Source organism: Giraffa tippelskirchi, chromosome 4, assembly GCF_054371585.1.
Source record: "Giraffa tippelskirchi isolate mGirTip1 chromosome 4, T2T-mGirTip1v1.2.pri, whole genome shotgun sequence".
In the NCBI taxonomy this organism is placed as follows: Eukaryota; Metazoa; Chordata; class Mammalia; order Artiodactyla; family Giraffidae; genus Giraffa; species Giraffa tippelskirchi.
The window spans coordinates 199,162,077-199,187,676 of NC_137278.1; the positions used below are offsets into that span (position 1 = coordinate 199,162,077).

The 25,600-nt window shown below is 52.5% G+C and overlaps 1 protein-coding gene across 1 annotated transcript in view; it reads right to left on the minus strand.

The window, feature by feature from the left end:
• Positions 1-14,383: 14,383 nt before the first annotated feature.
• The window catches only part of PRMT8 (protein arginine methyltransferase 8), a 68,268-nt gene continuing 57,051 nt past the window's right edge, over positions 14,384-25,600 (minus strand). The window contains exons 8-10 of the mRNA XM_081593899.1: positions 22,575-22,725; positions 15,978-16,099; positions 14,384-15,220 (exon numbers count right to left, since the gene is read on the minus strand). Coding sequence (XP_081450025.1) covers positions 15,137-15,220; positions 15,978-16,099; positions 22,575-22,725 — 357 coding nt within the window. The 3' untranslated portion in view covers positions 14,384-15,136. The remainder of the gene's footprint in view (positions 15,221-15,977; positions 16,100-22,574; positions 22,726-25,600) is intronic.

Below are 25,600 nucleotides of genomic sequence, written 5' to 3' on the forward strand. Positions count from 1 at the left end.
TGACCATGGAACTGGGGTTTAATGAGTACGTGTAGCCTGAGGTCAAGGGCAGAGGAGGGGGGTGCTGGTGCGACATTTGGCCAAGGGTTGCCAGGCTGCTCTGTAAAATTACTGTCTGGTGTTTATTTATACAGAGTGAGGGCACAAACATCTCTCTCTGTTGCCTCACGTTGGGCGCACTGGCCAGCAACGTTTGCCTAAAGATCCAGCTGAGAGCAGAGCATCACGAGCACTTGGTGGGTCACGCGGCTGGTCACCTGGACCCTCGTGGCCTGGTAGGCCCATGGGGTGTGCCCGCTGGTTCCGATGAAGAGCTGCTTCTAGCTCTAAAACAAAGTGTTCAGGAGTGTTCCAGCTGCCGAGTTCTGATTGCCTTTGAGACTCTGTGCGGCCCATTAGAGCGTCCATCTCATTGCCCTGAGCTGCCCTGGCTCCCATTGGCAGCCATCCATCCATGACCCACAGGCAGCTCGACAGCTCAATTTGACTTGGGCTTCGTGCCTCTGAGCATTAAAAGGTGCTTCCCTGCTGGCCCTCTTCTTTCCTGGTGTGGAACTAGCCACCTGCACCCAGACGGTCCCCTCCCAAATGCTTTCTCTAAAGACCTGTGCAGAGTGCGGACCTGCAGACGTGTGTGTGGCCGTGGGCAGAATCTGGACCCATCTGGTGCTCTGAGCCCCAGCTTCCCAGGCTGTTAAAGAGTTCTTTCTGCCCAGCTATGCTCAGCAGGCGTGGACAAGTCAAAAGAGAACTCTTGGGGACAGTGCTTAGTCAACCAAAAAGTTCCAGACAAATGTTAGTTATTACCTCTGTCTCTCGTGAAGAGATCAGAACAAAACACAAAAGGAAAGAGAGAAATCCCACATGCCTGGGTAACTGGGAGAAGCTGGGGTCTCAGGTAAGAGCATTTCCTATGTCTCTGGGCAAATAGAACAAGGAAACTCTGCATTTCTCCAAGATAGAGATTCCGTCTAAGAACAGAATGCTCTGTGTCTTCCCGCCCTCCGTGGAAGGTGGACCAGGGGTTGGCATCCAGACTCCAGGTTCCCCCCACCTCACCGCCTGCAGGGTTCAGGTCTCATTCCCTTTTGTATTTACTAGAAGCTGGCATGTAACAGACACTGGTTGGGTGGATGGGTGGATTTAAAATTTTAGATATTAATACCACACTCCAGATAGAACCATCTTCACCAGCGTGGTTTATAAAATACTTGCGCTCTGCGATGAGGCCCAAGTTCTGGCCTTGGAGGGTAAGGAAGGATGGCTGCATGTACTGCTGTGGATGTGCTAATCAATGCTTGGGGACTGTACATTTGAAAATGGTTAAAACTGTAAATGTACACTGTGTACATTTCCCTGCGATATATTTTTTGAACAACCTCTTTCACAAACGTTTATGTTCCATGAATGGGTGAAATCTTGGTTCTCTCCAGTGCCAACCACCAAGGCTCTAAGACACACGATGTTTGTCTCAGGCTGTGTCAGGAAATGGAGGATCAGGAGAGGGAAGAAGCTTGCTGACAGCCCTTGAGTGTCAGGGCCCCAAGGGGAGGAAAGACCTAGAAACCCTCGACTGTATATGCATGTCGTAAAAACACCGTGACAACGATCCCAGCTCCCCTCCCCCAAGAACCTGGATCCACCCCCACCCCAGCCCTCTCTGCCAGCCTTGCTGCCCCTGCCCACCCGTGCACACCCTTCTTTTTAGGAGTTTGGCTTCTCCCCCTGGAGATAGCTCCTGGAATAAGGGGACTCCCATACCCCAAATCCCAACAGTAGGCTTAGCCTGGACCCAAAATAGGGGCCAGAGTTTGTTGAATGACAGAAAAAATGAATGGCAAAGTCTTTTGTCTTTCCTGGAATTTCATCACATCAGGAAATATGCATTCTTACAGCAGGAAATATGTTAATTTAGCACCAAGAAATATTTTGGCTTTGCAGAGATTTATGGGGTAAATTTTGAGATTCCTTGATGGTGGCTCAGAGGGTAAAGAATCCGCCTGCAATGCAGGAGACCTGGGTTCAATCCCTGGATTAGGAAGATCCCCTGGAGAAGAGAATGAGTACCCACTCCAGTATTCTTGCCTGGAGAATCCCATGGACAGAGGAGGCTGGTGGGCTACAGTCCATGCATTCTCAAACAGTCAGACTCGACTGAGTGACCAACACTTTCACTTTCATGGGGTACTTTTATGGTAGGGAAACTAGGAATTGGCACAGAAGGACTGGAGGGGGGGAGGGAGCTGAGAACTGTGTTCAGAGGTGAGGGGCTGACTTCGGCATCATACACAGAGAACCAGGTTAGAACCAGTCAGAACAGAGCATAGCGCTGTGACTCATCCCAGGGAAGTTTATCCCAGTGACTGCTGTCCAGCAGAGGAACAGGCTGCCTCATGAGGTAGTGAACCCTCCAACACGAGAGGCATTCAAGGATATGTTGAAATCTGCTCTTAGGAGTGCAGGTGAGAAACTAGATGCCATGAATTAGTAGGCCCCTACCTCCACCCCCATCAACCCCAAGGGTCTGGGATTCTTTTGGGCTGAGATTGAAGTGAAACTTTGTAGGATAAGGTGTAACAAGGGCTTCCCTAATAGCTCAGTTAGTAAAGAATCCACCTGCAATGCAGGAGACCCTGGTTCGATTCCTGGGTCGGGAAGATCTGCTGGAGAAGGGATAGGCTACCCAGTCTAGTATTTGGGGGCTTCCCTTGTGGCTTAGCTGGTAAAGAATCCACCTGCAATGTGGGAGACCTGGGTTGGATCCCTGGCTTGGGAAGATCCCTGGAGAAGGGAAAGACTACCCACTCCAGTATTCTGGCCTTGAGAATTCCTTGGACTGTATAGTCCATGAGGTTGCAAAGAGTCACACACGACTGAGGGACTTTGACTTTCACTTTAAGGTGCAACAGGGGTCAGGATGGGTTAAACCAGGAGGCTTCCCTGGACCAGAGGAGTGTAGGTCCAATTTATGTCTCTAGTTCCGTTTCCTGCTAACCTTCCCCTAGCCCCCAGCGCATGTCCCCCTCCCTCAGTCTGCGGGGAGAGCACCTGCCTAGAAGCGCCGCAGATTCATGTTCCTACAGCTTCCTCGGCAGCACAGGGAGAGGCGCTGGGCCTTCGCCAGCATCCTGCCAGCCCCTCCGCCGTGGCAAATGAAATCACCAGCTTCATGCTGCAGATCTATTTAAACCAGCCTTTCATGTCTGATGGATTTAAAAATATGCTAGAAGTCAGCATCTTGAATGCAAGAAACACAAACAAGCAGATGAGGCTGCATTTTCCTTCCTTGGTGCCCACCCCATCCTCTTTCTTTCCTTTCCCCCTCTCCTGCCCCCTCCCAGAGCAGTTTTCATTCATAAGGCCCATCTCCCATCCCTCCCCTTTGCTCAGTGGCTCCGATGTCTGCAGCCTGAGAGTGGCTGGGTGCCCTAGCAGTCTGGGTTTCCTCCTCAATGCATAGGAGATAAGAGAGAGCATCCCACGGGTGGGCTGCCCTCACTCCCAGCTCACTCCCTGCCTGGCCCGGCAGACCCCAGAGCAGGACTCACCAAGCCCCTGCCTGTCACAGACAAGGAGCCTGCAGCTCGCTGCCCTGGTAATCACAGCCAGCCTTACTGTCTGGTCCCTTCAGAGCCCCCCAGCTCCCAATAAGCCCCCCATGAGCCCCTCACAGGATACTGTCACAGCAGGGGCCCCAGTCCTTCCCCAGATAATTCTGGGGCTTCAGCCCACTTTGGTTGAGCTAACCCAATTTTCTCCTGCCATAATTTAAGCCATATTCTGTCTAATCCCTGAAAGTCATTTCTTTGAGGCTTGATAAGAGGCCCTGCAGCAGGTCCTCCACCTGCAGGCAGGCAGCCAGGATTGCAGGGATTGCAGTGGTTGAATCTAGAGAGATGCTTTGCTGGAAATGGCCCACCCACCGCTCTGCTCTAGCTGCACGAGGAAGGCCAGGCTTCCAGCTCCACATTCTCAGTCTCAGAGGCCCATCAAATCTCCTGGGGGATTTGTCTTTATTTTTACTATTTATTTACTTTTGTTTATTCTTCTTTTAATTGGCTTATTTGGCTTGCCATTTAAAAAAATAATTTAAAAATAATATTTAAAACAGTATCATCATGTTTCTTTGGTGGGGAGAGGCTATTGTTTGGTATCTGTCTAGTATTTTAAAGTTCTTGTTTCATTTTGTTACTTTACCTGTCATAACTGGTGGATTATTTCTTTCGACATACTTGGTTGGTAAGTACTAAGAAAAAAATAACACCAGCGCTTGTCCCAGTCCCCTCACAAGAAATTCTAATTTAATTAGAAGTTAAAAGTTCTTTTTTTTAAATGTGTTTAATATTACCATTATTAGCAACAGTAACAATGGTGTGGAGTAGTAGAAAGTGGAAAACCCACCTGTGTGTGAACTAGTCTCAGATCTGCCTGTCTCCATCTTCCACACTCCTTTCCGCCCTCACCTCCGTCTGGATTCCTCCAGGGAATTTCAAAGGTTTCCTCTGTCCACACAGCAGGTCATTAACAAAGCAGCTGCCTGACAGTGTTCTGAGACCTCCCCAGAAATGCAGAGCCTCTAATCACAGACCTGAACGATGGTCAGTGTAGGTGAGCCCTACGCTTGGAGGAGTGGAGGTGAGGCGGGGCTCAAGTGCTACAGTCCTTCATCCTGTGTCTGTGGGTCTACAGCACATGCGGACACACTCACACAAACATACGCAAACACACACACACTCATATACACACACATACACACACAAACACACTCATATACACACTCACACACACACAGTCTCTCACACACATATACACACACTCATACACACACATACAAACACACACACACAAACACACACACATACACACACACGTAGTCACACACACTCACACACATTCTCACACATATACACACACAGTTCTCTCTCATACACATATACACACTCACACACACACATACACAAACACACACACACAAACACACTCATACACACACATACACACACTCTTGCACACACATAGACACACACTCACACACTCTCACACACACCCATACTCACACACACACATACACAGTCTCTCACACACACACACACTCATACACACACAGTCTCACACATACACTCACACTCTCACACATATACACTCATACACACACACAAACATTCACACACACTCTTTTGCACACACATGGACACACACATACACACTCACACTCATACACACACTCACATTCACATCCATACACACACACATGAATCCACACACTCCACCCATTCTGATTTCATCCCTGGCTCCCTTCCCAACTATCCTACCCCTGATGGTGGGAACAAAGAATGTTACTGGCCGTTTCTGTGAACAAGGATGTTGCAGCCATAAAGCCATCAGCCGCTGCTGCTGCTCTCAGCTGAGGGGATCCAGGATGCAGACAAACAGGATCTTGGCCCCAGGTAGCTGAGGTGCAGAAAACCCCCAGCCACCTGGCGCCTTGGAGTTCACGGGTCTCTCCTGCGACACCCTCTGTGAACCACCTCCTTTCTGTTGAACTGTGAGGACCTCCTCCAGAGCGCGGCTGGGGCTCATCCAAACCGGGACCTTATGTCTGGGCCAGATCGCTGTTTAGATGTGAGCATGTCTACGGTCATCTCTCCCAGGCCTCCCCTGATCTCAGACACCTGTCCAGCCCTGCTGCCCTCTAGGCTGCCCTCACCTTCTGCAAAAGACCGCCTCTCAAGAGGCCACTCATTGGGAACGCTGTGGGAGTGATGCTTGAATAGAAATTTGATCAGAGACGATAAATATGGGATGGCATCATCAATTCAATGGACGTGAGTTTGAGCACGCTCTGGGAGATAGTGAAGGACAGGGAAGCCTGGCGTGCTGCAGTCCAAGGGGACACGACTGAGCGACTGAACAACAACAACAAAAGCAGAGCTAACACCCTGCTGGATGCGAGTGGCCCAGCCCTGGCCAGCCAGCAGCCAAATCCTTAATTCCATTTCCTCTCGGTTATTAAAATGATTTTCCATGAGATAGTCCCGGCTCAGCAGAGTCACAGACTAATAAAGGAGCTGAACGCCTGGAGGAACCTGGCAACGTGGCTATCCCCTCCCCCTCTGCTGTATGCTGGCAAAGTTGTGGGATATTGTTGTGCTGTAGTCTTGGTGGGAACTTCTCTCCTCCTCAAGCCTTTATTTCTCACCCTGACCCCTGATCTCCCAGTAGCCTATCTACTCTCCCGCCTAAAAAGTCTGGAGCAGAATCTCCTTGGAAAGCTCTAAGCCCGGGACTTTCCTGGTGGTCCAGTGGTTTTAAGACTTCGCCTCCAATGCAAAGGGTGCAGGTTCGATCCCTGGTCAGGGACTTAAGATCCCACATATCTCCTGGCCAAAAAACCAAAACATAAAACAGAAGCAATATTGCAACAAATGCAATAAAGAAATCTCTGAGCCCAGGGCCACAAAATAAGAGGCATAGAGCTACAGAATCAGCTATCACAGCTTTTCCTGCTGAGTGGATGCCTGCAGACTGTTCAAGGCCGACACCTTTATTCATAAGTGAGAACCCAGAAGCCTAGGGGGATGGTGCTGACCTCAAGGCCATGTGTCAAGCAGGTGCCAAAGGCAGGAAGAATGGGTGCTTGCACCTGACAGGAGCATCGCGGTCATAAGTCTTCATCAGTTCATTCGGCAAATATTCGTGAACATCTGGAAGACCTCTGGTGGGCATGGCCTACACCTGACACTGGACAAAAACACTGATGAGAGGCAGAACCTGTCCTCCAGGAGATCACTGTCGAAGGAGACACAAGACCAGACACTGATAATACAGCAGGTACCACACCTGGGCACATGGAGACATGGGGAGCCAGATGGGCTCAGGCTGTGTGCCCCAGCCCCGGAGGGGCTCAAGTGGACCCAGGTCAGAGCCACAGTTGTAACCACAGTCATGACAGTAAACCCATGCCCACTCACCGCATCCCTGTCACGGCTCCCACTTACCTCCAGCAACGTCCCTGCATAAGGGGAAAGGTTATCGCCAGTTTGCAAGTAGAGGAAATTGAGGCATGGAAGCTACAGGTCACGCAGCCAGGAGGTTGTGGGGAATCTGGGGGTTGAATGTGGTGCTCCAGCCCGGAGTCCACACTCCACTGTGCTCCAGGCTCCTCCCGACTTAGGGGACCTCGGGTCCTCTGTGATGACCCTGCAGGAGCCTCCCACCACCACGGGCTCCAGGTCTGCAGGTGGCCCCAGTCCTGAGTCCTACTGAACAGCCTGGGGTCCTCCAAACCCTGGCCCTGCTCTGACCTCCTACCCTGTCTCTAATCTGGGCATCTCCAAGCCAGCTGTCAGAGTCACATCCAGGCAAGAGAGGATGGTGGGCCTTGGCCCTTCGGCCCCTGGAAGCAGCACTCTGACCCACTGTGCACAGAGGCTCAGCTCGGAGGGGCTTCTCCCTCCCAGGGGCTCCTGCACATTCTTGTCCAGGGCCCTCATTTCTGAGAACAGGGAGCTACCCTCTCACCGTGCGGGATGCGTTCCTGGGTCAGCTCACAACAGCCTGGGACAGAGGTGTGATCATCATGGCATTTCACAGAGGAAGGGTCCACCCAGGAGACAGCAGTTCTGGTAACTCACTGCAGCGCTCAATCGTGGCCAGAGGAGGGGCCGGGCTGCAGCCCCAGCTCTGTTTACTCTGAAGCTGCCTGGAGTTCAAGGTGTCATCCATGACTACGAAGCTGAGCGGGAGCCTGAGAAGCCTGTGTCTTTGGCTTCAAGCTCCATCCAGCTGAGCTAACCAACCGTGGCCAGAAAGCAGTCGTCATAATGTCAGAAAGCCATTACGACCCATGGAGCCACTGAAAGACGCTTCGAGAGTCCTTTCTGTGAGTGGAAAGTGATGCTGGGCGTCATGGTCCCCTGGAAACAGCCGCAGAACAATCCCAGAGCACACATCAGCCTGGCTCGGACCCTTCGCGTCCTCCCGCCTCCCAGACAATTACATCCTCTGAGCCGTCGTTATGGGGAGAACAGTACGACATGACACGAGAAAGGAGGATGCAAACAATCTCAGAGCCGCACAAATCGCCCCTCTGAGGTTCCCTGCCGGGGAGCAGGCAGTCCTGTGAGGCAGCCATCTGTCCTCCTGCCATTTCCCACCACAGCATCCGGAGAAGCCTCCTCTCCACTCTCCGCCCGGGGCTCCTAGGGGCGCTTCTGCCAAGTGTACTTTGCGGGTACCTTTTCTGTAGCTGATTTTCCAAAATAAGCAATAAGTGAAGCCTATTGCCATTTTGTAGGGAAAGCAGCCGCCAAATTGAGCTCATTAGCTTCAGAGCACGTGTGGCCTGCAAACCTTATCCTGTCACTTTCGTGATTGAAGTCCCAGTGCTTTCTCACTGACTGAGGAAAACGTCTCCCTGACCTGGACACAGGCTCTGGACCGTGGACTCTGGCTGCATCCCAGGCCTCCCTTCTCCCCGCTCCCCTAGTCTTGGCTTTTCCCTTGTCTCTCCTCTTCTTTTCAAATGAGCCTCCCTCTCTGGACACCTTTGGGTGGGGCCTCAGCAAGTGTCACTTCTGCCAACCGCATCCTCTATCTTACCATCCCCTCCTCTTCTGCTTTTTTGAGTTTCCATTTCAAGTTGTGTCTTCAGAGAGGCTCTTGATCTCCTAACAGTCTCTACTCCCTCACAGCATGTATCACCCTTGTTGAGAGTCTCCTTCTGGCATCTGCTCCTCAAGAGGGACCGACAAAAGTTGATGGAACGAGAAAATTGGAAGAGACTGCTCGTGTAGCTCTCCTGGGTCCAACTGAGACCAGGACTGGAGCCACTGTATTCAGGATGGCCCAGCACCCACGCCTGACCTGGAAGCCACAGCCAGCCTCCCAAGGTCACAGGCACGGGTGTATCTCTCTCCCTACCCCACTCCCCAGGCAGGACTTCCACGTTTGGTGATCACACAGGACTCATTGGAAAAGACCCTGATGCTGGGAAGGATTGAAGGCAGGAGGGGAAGGGGGTGTCAGAGGATGAGATGGTTGGAAGGCATCACCGACTCGATGGACACGAGTTTGAACAAACTCTGGGAGATAGTGAAGGACAGAGGAGACTGGCGTGCTGCAGTCCACAGGGTTGCAAAGAGTCGGACACAACTGAGTGACTGAAAAACAACAACAGGATTCCTAGACCATGCCTTCCTCCCTGCTCAGGTGTTCTCCTGGGAGGCCCACTCCAGCCCTGGGCACAGGGAAGGACCCTCCTGTTCTGTTCTCCTAACTCACCACGTCATGGTGGCACAGTGGGGCATTGGGCTGGTTATTTCCTGTTCATTGTAGCCAGACAACTCTGGAGCATTTCTGTGGCTGTTACACAGTCAAGATAGGGTTGTCTGGTCTCGCTGGTCCCCAGAATGCACTTTTGAGCCTCTAACTCTGGCCATCATAGAAAATGGTACCCAATAAAACCAACTCGATGTATTATTTGTTGTTGTTGTTCAGCCGCTAAGTTGTGTCCAACTCTTTGCCACCCCGTGACCTGCAGCACACCAGGCTTCCCTGTCCTTAACTATCTCCTGCAGTTTGCTCAAACTCATGTCCATTTAGTCAATGATGCCCTTCAACCATCTCATCCTCTGATACCCCCTTCTCCTCCTGCCCTCAATCTGTCCTAGCATCAGGGTCTTTTCCAATGAGTCGGCTCTTTGCATCAAGTGGCCAAAGTATTGGAGCTTCAGCATCAGCCCTTCCAATGAATATTCAGGGCTGATTTCCTTTAGGATTGACTGGTTTGATCTCCTTGCCATCCAAAGGAGTCTCAAGCGTCTTCTCCAGCACCACAGTTTGAAAGCATCAATTCTTTGTCTCTCAGCCTTCTTTATGGTCCAACTCTCACATCCGTACAACAACTCTTGGAAAAACTGTAACTTTGACTAGATGGACCTTTGTCAGCAAAGTAATGTCTCTGCTTTTTAATATGTTGTCTAGGTTTATCATAGCTTTTCTTTCAAGGAGCAAGCATCTTTTAATTTCATGGCTACAGTCACCATCTGCAGTGATTTTGGAGCCCCGCCCCTGCCTACCGCCAAATAGAATCTTGTATTATTAGCCCAAACCAAATATGACTTTTCCTGGGAGAAGCAGTGTGTGTTGAATTCCAAAGTGAAGTGGATGCTGCAGGTTTCCACTGCTCTTCTCCATGCAAACCAAGCCCTAGGCCAGGTGGGTCTCCAGGAGGTTCTTGGAAATGCAGGTAGAGAGCCAGAAGCGGGGGTCTGCAAAGAGCACCCCAGGCAGGGCCGTGACACCTCAGTGACAGAGTAGCATTTAGCTCTAATGGAAGGCCATGCATGTCTTGATGCCAGGCGGTCACTGCCTGCCGGGGAGCTGGGAGATGAACATCAAGATCTCAGCAAGACACATGTGAAGCCTTTAACGAGCTAATGAGCACAGTCACCATGCAGGCCACTCCTGCCCAGGGCTTCTGGCAAGAGTCTACATGGGTGTCACCTGCAGGGCTGCCCTGATCCCTGGGCCTAAGCCCGTAGCCCCAGGATCTGGCCAGCTGCTGACCATGGATGCAGTGCCTACTGCTCCCCGGGGACCTTCAGAGGCCCACAGGCCTCAGGCGCTGGCACCTGGCCACGCTTCTCAGTGTCAGGGCTGGAATGCAGGCAGAAATGTTATTACTATAGCAACCATAACTGGAATGTCCACCGTACTTTCAGTTTCCAGATGTGTTTTCCAGTTCTTTCAGTTGATTTCCTTGGAGTCTCGGGGAGGTGTGGTGCCTGGCCCAGACTCACATAGTTAGCAAGCAGCAGCACCGGGGTTTGACTGGGTGGTTTGGCTCCAAACCTCTGTCACATGGCAAAGTTGTCCAAGGATGGATGCTTGCCTTCAGACCAGGGGTCCACAGGGGCCTGAGTCCTTGACCCAGAACCCTACGGGCCTCTTCTGTCCTGTGGACTCTGGCTGCCCTTGAGGCCGAGACATTGGCTGCAGCCTAGAGGTTGGTAAAGACCCTCTTCACTTCCACAGTGAGACATCATCTCTCGATAGGATGGATACAAGAGGGGCTTGGGCCTCCTTCTCTGAACGTGACAGCCTGGGCCCCTGTGAGGGTTTGCGGAAGCAGGCAAATTCAGCGTGATCTCTTTCTGGACCAGCTAGGGAGGCAGCCTGCCTCACCACGACCCAGACACAGTTCGCATCACCTGCCGAGGGGTCAAGACTGGGGGGTTTACAGAGAGGGGGTGTGCTTAGGAAGAGTGGCTGAGGGACCCTGTTTCTTTTCAGAAAGGAGCAGGCCCTGCCCACCTAGAGACTGACCAGCAGGCGGTGCAGACCGGGAGCCCCGAGGGCAGGCATGAGGCTGTGGACTCTGTTGCCAGCATCTGGCTGAGCCTGGAGCCCGTGACTTTCACAATACATGTTTTTTCGGCTGAATTTCAGCTCACTGAACAGGTTGTGTCTGGGTCTCAACTGAATGTGGGCTGATTGCTTCCAATGGGATGGGGGCAGAGCAGCCTGGATGGCTCTGGACATGGGGCCGGCATGTCCACTGTGGTCAGACCGCCCAGCCTTAGGAAGCCAGGCTCATCCCAGTGGTCCCAGGACTACAGACAAGGGTCTGAGCCCAATACACCCAAGGGTCTAAGGTGAGGTAGGAGGCTTCACAGGTGGGGCTGCACTCAGAAACCAAGGCATGTGGGCAGGTGCCATTCAAAATGCCAGGTGGGGAGCAGGGATTCGGAAAAATCTGTCTTTAGGAAGGGAATTCAAGAAACCAGCCTGGGGACCCTCCATGCAGTAGAGAAGGTGGAGAGAACAAGATGGAGCTCCCACCCTGTGTGGGACCTAAGACTTAATGATAGGAGATAGGTCTTCCCTGGTGGTCCAGTGGTTAAGACTCCACCTGCCAATGCAAGGGACACATGTTCGATTCTTGGTCCAGGAAGCTCCCACATGCTGAAGGGCAGTTAAGCCCATGAGCCACAACTACTGAGCCTGTGTGACTAGAGCCCACGCACTGCAGCAAGAGGGACCACCGCAATGAGAAGCTCATGCACCACGGCTAGAGAGTAGTCCTGACTCCCGCAGCTAGAGAAAACCCGTGTGGAGCAATGAAGACCCAGCACAGTCAAAAGTAAATAAATAATAAATATTTTTAAAAAAGATAGGAGATAAAGCAGAGCAAAACCCAAGGATCTGAATCAGCCAGTAGGCCAGGGACACACTCCTGACCGGAGGACCGTCCCGAGGTGCTAAGTGTGGTGCCCAGAGGAGAGGAAGGCCGCAGAGACAGGACAAAGTAGGGCCTGGCAAAGGGGAGATGGGCATCTCCTGAGGGGCACAGATGGAAGGGACAGGAGCCTGGAGCCCTTGAGTGGCTCTGGGGCACGTACTGAGAGAGTCAAGCCGGTCTGCTGTCCCCACATGGACTCCCACCTGCAACCCCACTCTGTCCAGGGGAAATACGGGCAGAAAGAGAAAGGTCTCCGCCCTTGAAGCTTGTGGTCCCGTGGGGAACCTGGACCTCAGTGGACCTCAGAGCAAGCAGTGAGGGGCCCGTGTACAAGCAAGCCCAAATCAGACCAAAAAAGGCGCATCGCGGCTGCAGGCCTGGGAAGTGGGGTGGGGATGGAATGGGGAAGTTCCCTGGAGAGGGAGGAGAGAGACATGGAGAAAGTCACTACTGGGTTTTGTACCTTCTCAAAAGAATGGAAGGAAAAAGGAAGGTAGGAATGAAGGAAGGGAAGGAGGGAGAGAGAAAGGAGGGAAGGAAAACAAGGAAGAAAGGAAGAAGGAAAGAGAGAGGGAGGCAGAGTTGGGGAAAACAGGTTTGACAAGTGAAGTGATCTCCATGGCATCCCCGAGGTCAAGCTGAGAGCTCATCCCCTGCAGAACGTGCTCAGAGTGGACACTGCTTGTTTCCCGCTGAGTTAGGGGAGATGGCAGTCCCACTGCAGCGCTCCCACGGGCAGGAGGGAGGGGGCTGCTGTGGATGTGCTCCTTCATGTCCCCCAGGCTTCACTCTTGAAGCCCCAGGAGCTGATGCAGCAGGCGCTGAAGACCCAGGGCTCAGGGAGGCCTCTAGGGTGCCCACTTCTTGGCTGGTGGCTGGAGAGGCCCGAAATACTGCGGGTTCTTTGCTCAGCATGGACCTCCCTTCCGGGCCCCCAGGGATGTCAGGGAAGCCTGCAGCCCCCCCAGAGGCCTGGAGCTCCCAGAAGTGCATCCTCCTTGCTGGGTCTCGGAGGCCATGGAGGATTTGACCCCGTGGACCATGGATGGAATGCTCCAAAGCTGGATGGACAGGATTGCCTACTCCCATACCCCCACCACAGTGGGTTCCTCTTGAGTGCCCTCTGGGGGACCCCACCCCCGGTCCTTCCTTGACCCCCTTCCTTCTTTGAACACTCTCACTATTGTCCTTGAGTTAAGTTTCTCTTATTTTTCTTGTCCAAAATTATGACAAAAACATTCCATGATTTGCATGCACGGTATTTGTCTCTAGTTATAAAGAGAGGCCTCCCCAGCAGGAAGGGCAGAGGACTGAGCACAGGGTGGGTGTGGGGGGCCGGGGAGGGTGGTGTGCAGAGGGCACCTGAGCAGGCCTGGAGATGGGGTGGCTCCTCCATGACCCCTCTCCTCCTCCCCCATCCCGGGGACCCAGAGGCTCAGCTACCAAAGTGGAGGGGTGAGGGGGGCCCTGTGCTCAACCCTTAGGGCTTCAGGGAAGCCAGCGTGCATGCAGAAGCTCTAGTGGTAAAGAACCTGCCTGTCAATGCAGGAAACATAAGAGACACAGGTTCAGTCCCTGGGTCGGGAAGATCCCCAGGAATGGGAAATGGCAACTCACTCCACTATTCTTGCCTGGAGAATCCCAAGGACAGAGGAGCCTGGTGGGCTACGGTCCATGGGGTCGCAAAGAGTCAGACAGGACTGAGAGACTCGGCACACACAGAGTGAAAGGGCAGGTCCACTGCCACTGGAATCAGCGGTCATTTTCCCGGACACTGCCATCCAGAAACCCCAGCCCAGAAGCAAGAGCTCAGCCGGCACCTCCTGCCTCCTCTGGACCCTCCCAGCCTTTCTTGCCCCTGATCTTGGTCCCTCTCCAGGCTACATCTGGGCTCCCATTCCAGAGGACTGGATGTTAGCTCATGTCCCCTGACCCCTACTCCAGAACCCTCCTCCCACCCCCGAGGGTCACAGGGGAGATGCCCTCAGGCAGGTCCTAGCTTCACGGCTCCCTCACCAAGCAGCTGCCTTCCTTCTGAGAGCAGCACCATTGGATTTTCTGTTCCACTGTGGCCTCTGACCTCCTCACGCACCGCCCCCGCACACCCCCAGAGCACCAGGAATGCAGCCGCCCCATCCCTTCACTCTCATGTGCATTTATTGAGCGCCCACGGAGTGCGTGGTCCTATGCCCAGGGTTCGGAGCCACAGTCTAGTCAAAAGGAGACCGGAGCTAATACAGAGAATGTTTCATAGCTGGGAAGGGCTGGGGACAGGAGAGAACTAATCACAAACAAATTTCTATTGGAAAGCAACAGAATCTCCTCTGAGAGTAATATATATTCTACGCACGCGCACACACACACACGCACACACACTCCTGTGATGAACACAGACGTCACCCGCTTGACTGTATCTGCACACACATACAGGTGCGCGGGATAAAGTAACTAACCGGGATGCTGTCCGCACACGCGCACCGCCGCACGCACAGAGTCTGACTTATGCTATCAAAGACACTAGTCTCCAGGTTCTAGAGAAGCAGTCTGACCTAGATGCCTGCAGCATGCAAAACTTGAGGATCCGAGAGTCACGGTTAAGGAGGACGATGGGGACACGCGTGGACTCCTCCATCGGGGCCCGGCTGCCGCGCTGGCCGTGGCTCAAGGTAGGGACAACAGAGCCTCTGAGAAGGGCCCCCCGGAGCAGAGCCGAGGGGCTGGGGGCCCTTGGTCCAGGGGCAGGGCCCTCGGGAGGCCGGCGGAGTTCACCAGTCTCGAGGGCACTCCAGGATGGATCGTGTCGTCCTGCAAACAGGGTCCCTGGTGGCCGAGCCGCAGATGGAGGCGAGTTTCCGGGCTGGCTCGCTCGCTCTCTGCAGCCTCCCACGTGTGCTAACGCATTTTGTAGTAATTAGATACAGATGTTTCGCACAGCTGTCCCTTAAAATCCAAGTCTACTGTGAAATCGAGGTCTCGCTGCAAAGGAGGAGGAGTCGGGGCGTCAGCGCCAAGGAGCTCTGGGACCACGCCCCTCCCCGCAGGCGGAGGGCCTGGCGCATCTGAGCTGCTAAGGGTTTCCAACTCAGAACACCCCACAAACAGCCCTCACGAGCCTCTTCCGGAGCCTCATCCTCTTGGGAAAGTCGTTGGTTTCTAACCTAAATCCTTCCTGTTAGAATATAGAGATGTCCCCTCCAGTTTCATCTCGGGAGGAGTGGAGCAGTTGTGTCTCAGAGGCAGGGGCCCCAGAATCCCGCCCTCGGCTTTTGCAGGGCACGTGCCCGAACCCGGGGAGTGTGGGGGTGGGGAGGAGGGCAAAGAGAACCACACGGTCCAGCCCACCAGCCAGCTGGAGGAATGCGAACTTGTCTTCCAGGCCACCAGACACGGTGGTTTCCTGGCTCAGCTCATCCCAAACCAGGCGAAACCCATGGCCACAGCCTCTGCTCATGAATCCCCTCTCATCAAGAGCTGGAAGCTGCCCTCAGGGCAGAGAGGGTCCCAGGGGGGCCTGCAGGAGGGTTCCAATTCTCCAGTTTTAAGGGGTCCACATTAGGGTGTTTCTAGGATGCCATCACATGCACACCTGCCTTTCTACCGCCTCCCCTGTAACTTTCCTGATTGTGCACAAGGTGCCCAGGTCCCTGCCAGCCAGTGGGGGAACCCCCCCTCCATGTCCCTCCTCCTCTCTGTGCCACCCTCCCACCCCCAACCCCCAGGCCTCAGCACTCACCACGTTTTTGGCATTTGGCTTCATGGATATAGTCCCGTAAATCTCCTCCCCCCTCCGTACAGTGAGGTAATCTTCCAGGTAGAAGACGGTCTGCTTCCAGTGGGTGTAGGGGGCGTCAGGGGCTGAGGGAGAGAAGGGAGAGTCAGAGGAGATGCTTCCAGGGACTTCCCTGGTGGTCCACTGGCTAAGACCTCTGTGTTCCCAGCGCAGGGCAAAGTGAACGTCGCTCAGCTGTGTCCGACTCTTTGTGACCCCATGGACTATACAGTCCATGGAATTCTCTAGCCAGAATACTGGAGTGGGTAGCCGTTCCCTTCTCCAGGGGATCTTCCCAATCCAGGGATGGAACCCAGTTCTCCCGCATTGCAGGAGGATTCTTTACCAGCTGAGCCACCAGGGAAGCCCAAGAAAACTGGAGTGGGTAGCCTATCCCTTCTCCAGCGGATCTCTCTGACCCAGAAATCAAACTGGGGTCTCCTGCATTGCAGGTGGACTCTTTACCAGCTGGGCTACCAGGGAAGCCCCCAGTGCAGGGGGCCAAGGTTCAATTCCTAGTCAGGGAACTAGATCCTACATGCTGCAACTAAAGATCCCACGTGCTGAACTAAGACCTGGTACAGCCAAATAAATAAGGATTTTTTAAAAAGAGAGAGAGAGATGTCTCTAGAAGGGCTGGGACCCCACCCGGAAGCTGCTGGGTTTCTTCTGGGACACACTGAACACCCTGCCCAGCCTTCTCGCTTGGTCAGGCCCCCAGTTTCTGGCAGGCCTCCCCCCTCAGCCCAGGGGCTCAACTTGTCATCAACTCCCCATGCCCTTCAGACTGAGGATCTTGGTGGAGAACCAGAGGAGAAACAAACTGACACTAGAAGGTCATACCAAGGGTGGAATTAACACAAATGAATCTCAAAATGCTGCTGTTTCATTGGTTCAACAGAGTGAAGACTTGCAGACAAGTGTAGGAGAGAGAGATGGAGGGCGGTCCATCTGGTCTCCCATTAAATGACACCCCTCACGCCAACTCCATGGCTAAACCAGTTTCCCCAATTTCATGGACACCCCAACCCTACAAATAGCTTTCTCTGCCTGCCTCTCTGTCCTAGACCAGCGGTCCCCAACACTTTTGGCATCAGGGACCAGTTTCGTGAAAGACAATTTGTCCACAAACCGGGGGTGGGGGGATGGTTTCAGAATGATTGCAGTGCACTACATTCATTAGGCACTTTATTTCTATTATTATTACATCAGATCCACCTCAGATCATCAGGCATTACATCCCAGAGGTTGGGGACCCCTGCTATAACCTATCCTGCTACCCTTGGCTCAGGCCTGCCATGGGGTTTTAGCTGAGCCTTCCTACCTAGATAAAAATTCAGGATGATTCTCCTTCCACGGACCCAACACTGGTCCACAGCTCACACCTCACGCATGAACCAAGCCACACTGATGCTCGCATCTCCCATGAAATCCCATCCATCCTCTGGGCTCATGACAAATTCTACAGCTAGATGAGGGGTCCTGTCCCAGCAGCTGCCGTCCCTGGGACAGTCTTCCCTCCCTAACCACCAGCCTCTCTCTTCCTCATCCTCCAAGGTCAATCCTCAGGAGAGCTCACCTGACCACCCAGCTGGCTAAGGGCATCCTGAGCCTGTGTGATTACTGTAGCAGTCACACCACTGCATAACCATCTCTGTCTCTTTACTTTCTGTAGTCTCCACAAGACTGCAACCTCCATCAGGACAGGGGTCTGATGGACTATTACTATTACACCCTTGGAGCCCACCACCATACTTGCTAGGTCTGTGAGCACCAAATACATGACCAATAGTAAAAAGCCAGAGGGGGTCTGTTGTGAGGTTTCAAGGTACCCAGAGATGTTCAGCAACATTGAGACTTTGGAACCAAAGGGTTGTAGAAGAATACATCTTACAGCCAGTTCTTCTTGTCCTGCAGGCTCTTACCTTCCTCCACCAGGAGGCGTGACTCATGAACATTGATTCACTCTCTTTGCTTACAACCAGAGCTGAAGGTGGGAAGCCTTGAGGAAGACGTAACAAGTGCCTTTCAAATACTTCAAAAGCTGTCACATGAAAAGTCTGTGGCCTTATCGATGGCTTTGGAGGCAGAACAAAGGCTAGGCCTTGGGCATCACCATCAGAAGGCAGAGTTTTAATTCGCAGGAAGAATTGGGGCTGTCCCTCAATCGTGCTGGCCACTGGTGGTCCAGCCTGAAGGAATTCACACACAACCTGCTTGGAGATTTATCGCACCCCCAGTGGGACCAAGATCATTCAATCCTCAATATCTATTTTAATGATGGTGAAGAGTCTGTCTGTGTCCTTCATAACAGACTGGCTTGATCAAATGTCAGTGGTTTGAATACAGATATGTGTGTTTGGGAAATCGATGCAAAGTCAAGGTCATGGGGAGGGGAAGTAGCCTGAGCATTTGGAAGGGCTTGAAGGAGGATCATGAACATGGAGTCTGTGCTGCTCAGATTGTGAATCTCCAAACACATCCAGCCTTCCTGGCCTCTAAGGCATACTGCTGTCCACGGGCAAAGTCCAACTGTTCTCAGTACCTTCTCTGCCAATGGCACCTAAATGAATTGTCAAAAGATAGTTTCTGGGGTGTGCGGAGAATGGCAGTGAGTGACTGACAGCACTCTCGCCCCCACTGCCACCCACACCAGCCCAGACAGGTGCCTTTCCTGTTCTTAAAGACCTTCAGGCAAGGAGATTCCAGCAGCTTCCTTCTGTCTCCTAATCAGATGCCCTGGGTGACTCCCAGAGACTACACTGACTCAGATCTGCCAGCCAGCGAGCCCAGACCATCCGCCTCTGATGCTGGCCCCCAAAACGTGCCACCCTTGAGTTGGAGGAGAGGGATTTTTTTTTCCTTGACATCAACATCAAAAGGTTAAGAACTTCCCCAAACATTTCATTTCTGTGATGGGTCCACGGACTCATTGTCTAAAGCAGTTTTTTTTCGATCTGGGTTCTCCATCAGAGTCTCCCGGAGAAGCTGATTGCAATGTAGATGTTTTGACTCTGATCCTAGAGATTTGAAATCAGTAATTCTAGGGTATGAGAAGGGGGCAGGTTTGCCAAGACATAAAAACCTTGTGTAGATACACAACCAAAGCCACAATGGCTGTGCAGACCCAGTCATTCACATCCTATACATCTTTTGGGTGGGTATCAGTGGAAAGGACATTTAATGAGGCAACAAGAGGCGCAATGTCCAGTCTCCTCCTGCACTGTGACCCTGGCACTCATGTTCTACATCTGCAGAAGGTTTATCTCCCAAGGGACTGTGAGGATTAGATGATGGGAAGTGGGGGAGGACACACTGAGTGTGACCACCTCCTGTTGTGCCCAGGTCCATGTTTCCAGCGTAATTATCAAGAGCTCTCCTCTTTACTCTCAACCTGTCCTCAACTGAAAGATGAATTTTACATGGTCACCTTACCTATAACATATCAGGCCCAGATCAGGGTATCGTTAAGCCATTGCATTAAGTGGTTATTTACTCTTTGTGGAAAGCGGTATAGCGTGTCATTCATCCATCAACTATGGCTCTGGCCCGCAGGGCTGCCCTACTGTCCTGGTCTGGAATGTTCTAAGATTGATTCCCCAGAGAGTTACTGTGCACAAAGGTGAGCACTCAGCATCACTGTGGCCCACGACATCTGGAGAGGTGGTCAGTGAACAGGCCTTTCCCTCCCTCCCCGCCCCAACTACAACCGTCAAGGTCATGTCAGTAGCTTTTAAATTTCCGTTTTGATGATACTTTCATTCATTCACTCATTCATGTATTCACTCACTCATTCATCCATTCACTCATTCATTTGTGCATTCTCTCATTCATTCAGCAGACATCCACTCAGGATGCCTATCATACGCTTGACATGGTCCTAAAAGTGGGGAACAGCAGCCAGTACAGCCTTGCCCCATGAGATCTGACAGCCTAAGTGAGAAGACACTCGGGTAGCTGGCCATAACGTCCAGTGGGAGTTGTGACTGATTTTCACAGAGGCTGGGAGTGGGGCACTCGGGCTGGTGGGTACAAACAGAGGGTCCTCTCACAGGAAGATTTTTCCTGGTGCTTTTGGAGACAGAGTGGAATCCTGCCTTCTGGTCTCTTCCCAGTGGTTAAGGGGATGGTAGTTCTTTCTGGAATTTAATGCTTCTTCTAGCTGTAAATTTGTAATTCTATTCCCTAGGGTTTTCACAAGCTTTTCAGAGAATTCAAGACTATGCATGAAGAAGCTTCTTTGACCTGAGAAGCTGACTCAGTGTAACAGGGTAGCCAAGCTGGGAAAGGGGCTGCCAGGCCATTGAGGTCCATCCCTGCCATTTCACTCATAATGAGCCCAAGGCCCAGAAAAGGACCCACTCAAATTTATCTCTGCTGCCTGCCGCCCTCCGTTGCTAATTCCTAGAAAAACTAAGACTTAACCCCAGGCCTGCTTCTACTCTTGGTACCGCCCCTCCACCCACACAGTCTCCCCAAGGGACCCAGTTCACATTTCCTACCCCACCCGCAGAGGATATGTCCAAGGGGCAGGGCTGCTGGGCCTGCCGGCTGGTTGGCACAGCCCAGAGCCCTGCATGGCTATGCCCGTTTGCAACAGCTTCTGTCCAGAGCTGCAGGGGGAAGGCATGGGCAGAGCCATTAGCAGGGATGGTTTCTAAGCTGCACAACAAAATGTGCTTTCCAGTGTGTCTCCTGGAGCAGCTGCAGCCCCTGGGGCCCATGAGGAGGAACCACTTAGAACAACCTGCATTTCAACCCAAGTTCAAAGCCAGCTGAGACCAAACAATACCTTGTTTAGGCCTACACATACACATAAAACAACTTTTTAAAAATACCAGGGGATAATTAACCCAAAATTCAGGATAATGTTCATCTAGAGGCGATGTGGAGGATGGGATAAGGGGACCCATCCAGGTAGATGCAAGATGTTGGTAGCATTGACGTCCTTGAGTTAGGTAGTAAGCCCACAGGGATTTATTTTGTGACTCTGAATTAATTTAATCTCCTGTGTGCTCAGTCATGTCCAACTCTGAGACCTCGTGGACTGTAGCCCTCCAGGTTCCTCTGTTCATGAAATTTTCCAGGCAAGAATACTGGAGCAGGTCACTTCCTACTCCAGGGACTTTTCCCGACCCAGGGAGCGAACCCATGTCTCCTGCTTGCCAGGCAGATTCTGTACCACTGCGCCATCTGGGAAGCCCCCTGGATTAATTGACTTACATTTATTAATTAGAAACCTTATTGTATTATGCTTATTAATAATGTATTTCAGTTTAATATTTATATTCTGATTGATAATAGTTTATCTCTTGATATTAACTAATACATTTACATTCTACTAATAATAAACTTATTTCTAGTTACTATTTAATTCTAATTAATAATACTTTATTTACAATCTAGTCACTGAGCTAGGTGGCAAGTTCACGAGTGTTTGTTATATTAATTAAAACATAAGCAAAAGTGAACCGTGCGTGGTAGTATGTCATAGTAGTATGTCATGAGCCACAAGTTAGGATTAATCTATTTCTGCACATCTGGGGTCCTTAAACACAAAGAAGAAATGCTCTTTCCTTGGTGGTCAGAGTGCAGAGGGTCTGTGTAAACTCAACCGCCAAAACCACGCCTGCTGGTAAAGATGGTAAGACTTCTGTTACACGCTGGACCAAAACCCTATGCTGACGTCCACCAGAAAAAGACCATCTCAGGGAAAGAAAGACCCCAGCTGGGAGCTAGCTACAGGGTTGGAGCCCAGGTGTTAGAGACACAGAACTCTTTCCGGAGAACCTTTGCCCCCTGACTTTCTCATCTCCTGTAGCAGGGTGGGCGAGCCCTGGGAGAAGCGTATCCCGGGGATGGAAGAGGGAGAAACAGACATGTGGCTCCATCCTTGGCTTCCAGTCATAGCCGTGATCCTCCAGTGGGCTCCTCCTCAACCCCACCGCCCCACCCCTCACCACTGAAAGGCTGAGTCCCACCCATCTTTCAAGGTCCAGGTGAAATATCCCACCCTGCGGGCTGAAGGAAGGGGAGCATCTGATAATGACCGGGACCCGGGTCCTCTGGTTTTCCCGGGATGAGGAGGCACCAAGGCTGGCCTAGCTGATGGAGACCAGAGGATCCTGGTCTTGGTGGTCAGGAGACATCAACTCTGGAAGAAGCCCTCCTGTGAGGAATTAAGGTAAGTCTCTTGCCTGCTCTTTGCCACAAGAAAGTCTCACTCCCCTCCATACCCTCTCCTGCACACAGGAGGTGCTCAGGAAACACTTAATGAATAAGTGTGCATTCAAAAAGGCAGCCCCAACACCTGCCCCTGCCCACCTGACACTGGCTGTCAGTTCTGGCCATGGCCGTTACGGTTTTTTACCTCCTTCTCTAGCAGCCAGAACTGTGGGGAATGTGCCATTCCTCCAGGACTGGAGAGGCTTGAGAGGTGCCAAGTGAGGATCCCCAGCTGATGCCCCCCAGCCCTTGCACCACGTCCAGGCTGGGGAGGTCACGTCCCACAGAGCCTGGGCACCAGGCTGGGTGGGTCTGGAAGGCCAGCAGGAGGCTCACCTGTGGAAAACCCCATTTTCTTGTGGCACTTGGTAAACTCGATATTGAAATAGGTGACCAGGGCGTGGACGTAGTCGTTGCGCTGTACCTGCAGGCAGAAGGCAGACGTGAAGGACAGCTCCTCCGTCTTCACCGTGTAAATGTCCACCTCCTGCAGTCCAGAGGAGAGAGAGTGCAGGTCAGCACCTCCGCCGGGTCTGGGTCCCTCCTGAGGCTTCATCCCCTGGGGAGACTATAGACCGCAGACTCCCCTGGGTGTCTCACTTCTTGGGACCACGTCCCAGGCCCACTCACCACCCTCCCCACACTCTCCCCCATCCTTTCTAGGGTGGAGTCTGCTCAGTGCGTGCATGTGTGCACGCTCGCTTGCTCAGTCCTGTCTGACTCTTCACCACCCCATGGAGTGGAGCCTGCTGCTCCTCTGTCCACAAGATGCTCCAGGCGAGAATATTGAAGTGGGTTCAGACCAACCCACCAACCTCTCTAAGATGCATTCAGACTATGCTGCTCCCTGGATCTAAAGCCTTCTGAAACTTTCTAGGACTCACCTATAAATATCCCAGCCTCTGGGCCTGGACACAGAAAGGGACCTGGGAAGTATGCTCTGTGACTCACCTGGACTTGGTCCCTTCCTCCTCTGGCCTTCCCTCACTTCCTCACCACTCAACGTGCACAAGAGCACAAATGCACACATGTGCACACGCGTGCATGCACACTCACACATACACACACCACCCCATCTATCAGGGATTCTGTCTCTATGGGGGTCTCAAATGTCCATAACAAAACGTCAGCCACCAATGCTCTGATAGCATTCTCTAGGTCCTCCGGACATTTGACTCTAAACAGGGGCCTCTGCAGGAACAAAAGCCATCCAGACTGAAAGTCTGATATACATTAAAATGGGTGAGACAGAGGGGCAGCTGGTCTTTGGGAGTGCCCCCCCAACCCTGCCATCTGTGCCTCAGAAACACAAGGCCCTCTGGGTCGGATCCCCCCTCCTATTAGACTCAAAGTCTCCGGAGTCAGACCCATCACCTGTCCCCCAGAGCCCTGATCCCTTTGCCAGAGAGCTTCCTCTTTCTGCAGCAGCAGCAGCAGCTCTGAGACCCCGGGGGGACCCCTGACTAGGCCTCAGGCCACCCCACCAGGCGCAGGGCTCCGCAGGCATCAGTGACTCTGAGGAGCTGGGCTGCTGCTGTCCCCACTAAGTCATGTTACAAACGAACGTCTCGGAGCAGAAGGCTGGTCAAAACAGAGTCTTAATTATCATCAAGTGTCACAAGCCGCAACGTTAATAGCAATGAAAATAGCAATTAAGTGTGTGAAGAAGGGCAAGTGTTTTCCCAACAGACCCGGGAAAACAGTGCTGAGCACATTAGCAAGAGCTGATGGACGGCTCTCCTGGTGGTGGAAGCAAACACAGCCGTCCTTGCCCTTCTCAGAGAGCACAGGAAGGAAGGTGACTGGTCCGGGAGGGCCCGGAGCTCCAGTTTCTGCCATGCCCCCAACCCAGGCTGCACTCAGGAGAGACCCTGGCCTGTTCCTAGCTGGGAGGGGGAGAGGAAGGAGGGGAGACAGAGCAGGCCAGTCCAGGACCAGCAGTGGATGTGCACAAGGGCTGCGGCCACCCCTGCCACATAGGGGCAGAGAGTGACCTGGGAAGGAATTTCATCCCGTATGGGCAAATGCCTAATGGCTCCATGCAGCTGCCATGTGCCATTTGGGCAAATTCAACCGCACCAGGCGATTTCCACTCATACTACAATATTTGCAGGAATATTTTGCACCATGGGTGAATTATTTGGGGTGAATTATTTGCTGGACTTGGGCTTCCCTGGAGGCTCAGATGATAAAGAATCCACCTGCAGTGCAGGAGACAAAGGTCCAATCCCTGGGTCAGGAAGAGCCCCTGGAGAAAGGAATGCCTACCCACTCTAGTATTCTTGCCTGGAAAATCCCATGGACAGAGGAGCCCGTCCTGTAGACCCCCGTGACTACACAGTTTATGGGGTCGCAAGAAGTCAGACATGACAGAGCAACTAAGCACATGATAGTTTGCTGGACTTTGTTTGGAGTGCCAGAAGGAAGAAACTTCATGGACAGAGGGGCTGGTGGGAAGAAATAAAAGGATGTTTGCTCGTCATCAGTCCTGCCTGGACTCTGAACCGGCCGAGCTAACAGATAGCAAAACCCTCCAGCGCAAGGCCAAGGCTCTCAGGCAGGCTAAGAGGGAAGCATCCTTGATCTGATGGGACCTGTATGAGGTTCGCCTAGTTTTTTTTGTCTTCCGGGGTCCCTTCTAAATCCAAGATGACAAGGGTTCCTTATCAGGAACATGGTGTCCAGGGACCACGGACTGACTGCTTTTGTCTGGACAAAGCAGCGGTTTGCATTCATCCTGCAGGAACCTCCCCTTCCCCCAGTGGCCCAGGGCTCTTCCCCATTCCCCATCCCATCCACCAGAGCTCCTGGAACTGCAGTGATGCTCACTGGACCAGAGCTGGCTGGTGTGTTTCAGCACAATGAGGGCCGGGGGGAGGGCCGAAGACAACTGACGCAATGAACCCAGATACACGATGAACCCAGATTCTTTGATTAAACAGTGAACTTGAACCCTGTGAAACGGATGGCTTTCTGGACTTGAAGAGAGCAGTCAAGTACCTGGAGTTTTCCTCCGGTCTGAAGGACAGATCAGCATATGTAAATGCAGATACTTAGACAAAGGGCTGGAAAGGTTAACCCATTGTATGGACAGTGGTTCCCTCCAGAGGGAGCGTGGGGCTGGAAGGGTGGGGAGGTCAAGGGGGGCTTTTATCAGTATCCTAGCAAAAGGGGCTTCCCAGGTGGCACTAGTGGTAAAGAATCCGCCTGCCAATGTAGGAGCCACAAGAGATGGCAGTTCGATCCCTGGGTCTGGAAGATCCCTTTGAGGGAGGAAATGGCAACCCACTCCAGTATTCTTGCCTGGAGAATCCCATGGACTGGGGAGCCTGGTGGACTACAGTCTATGGGGTCACAGAGTC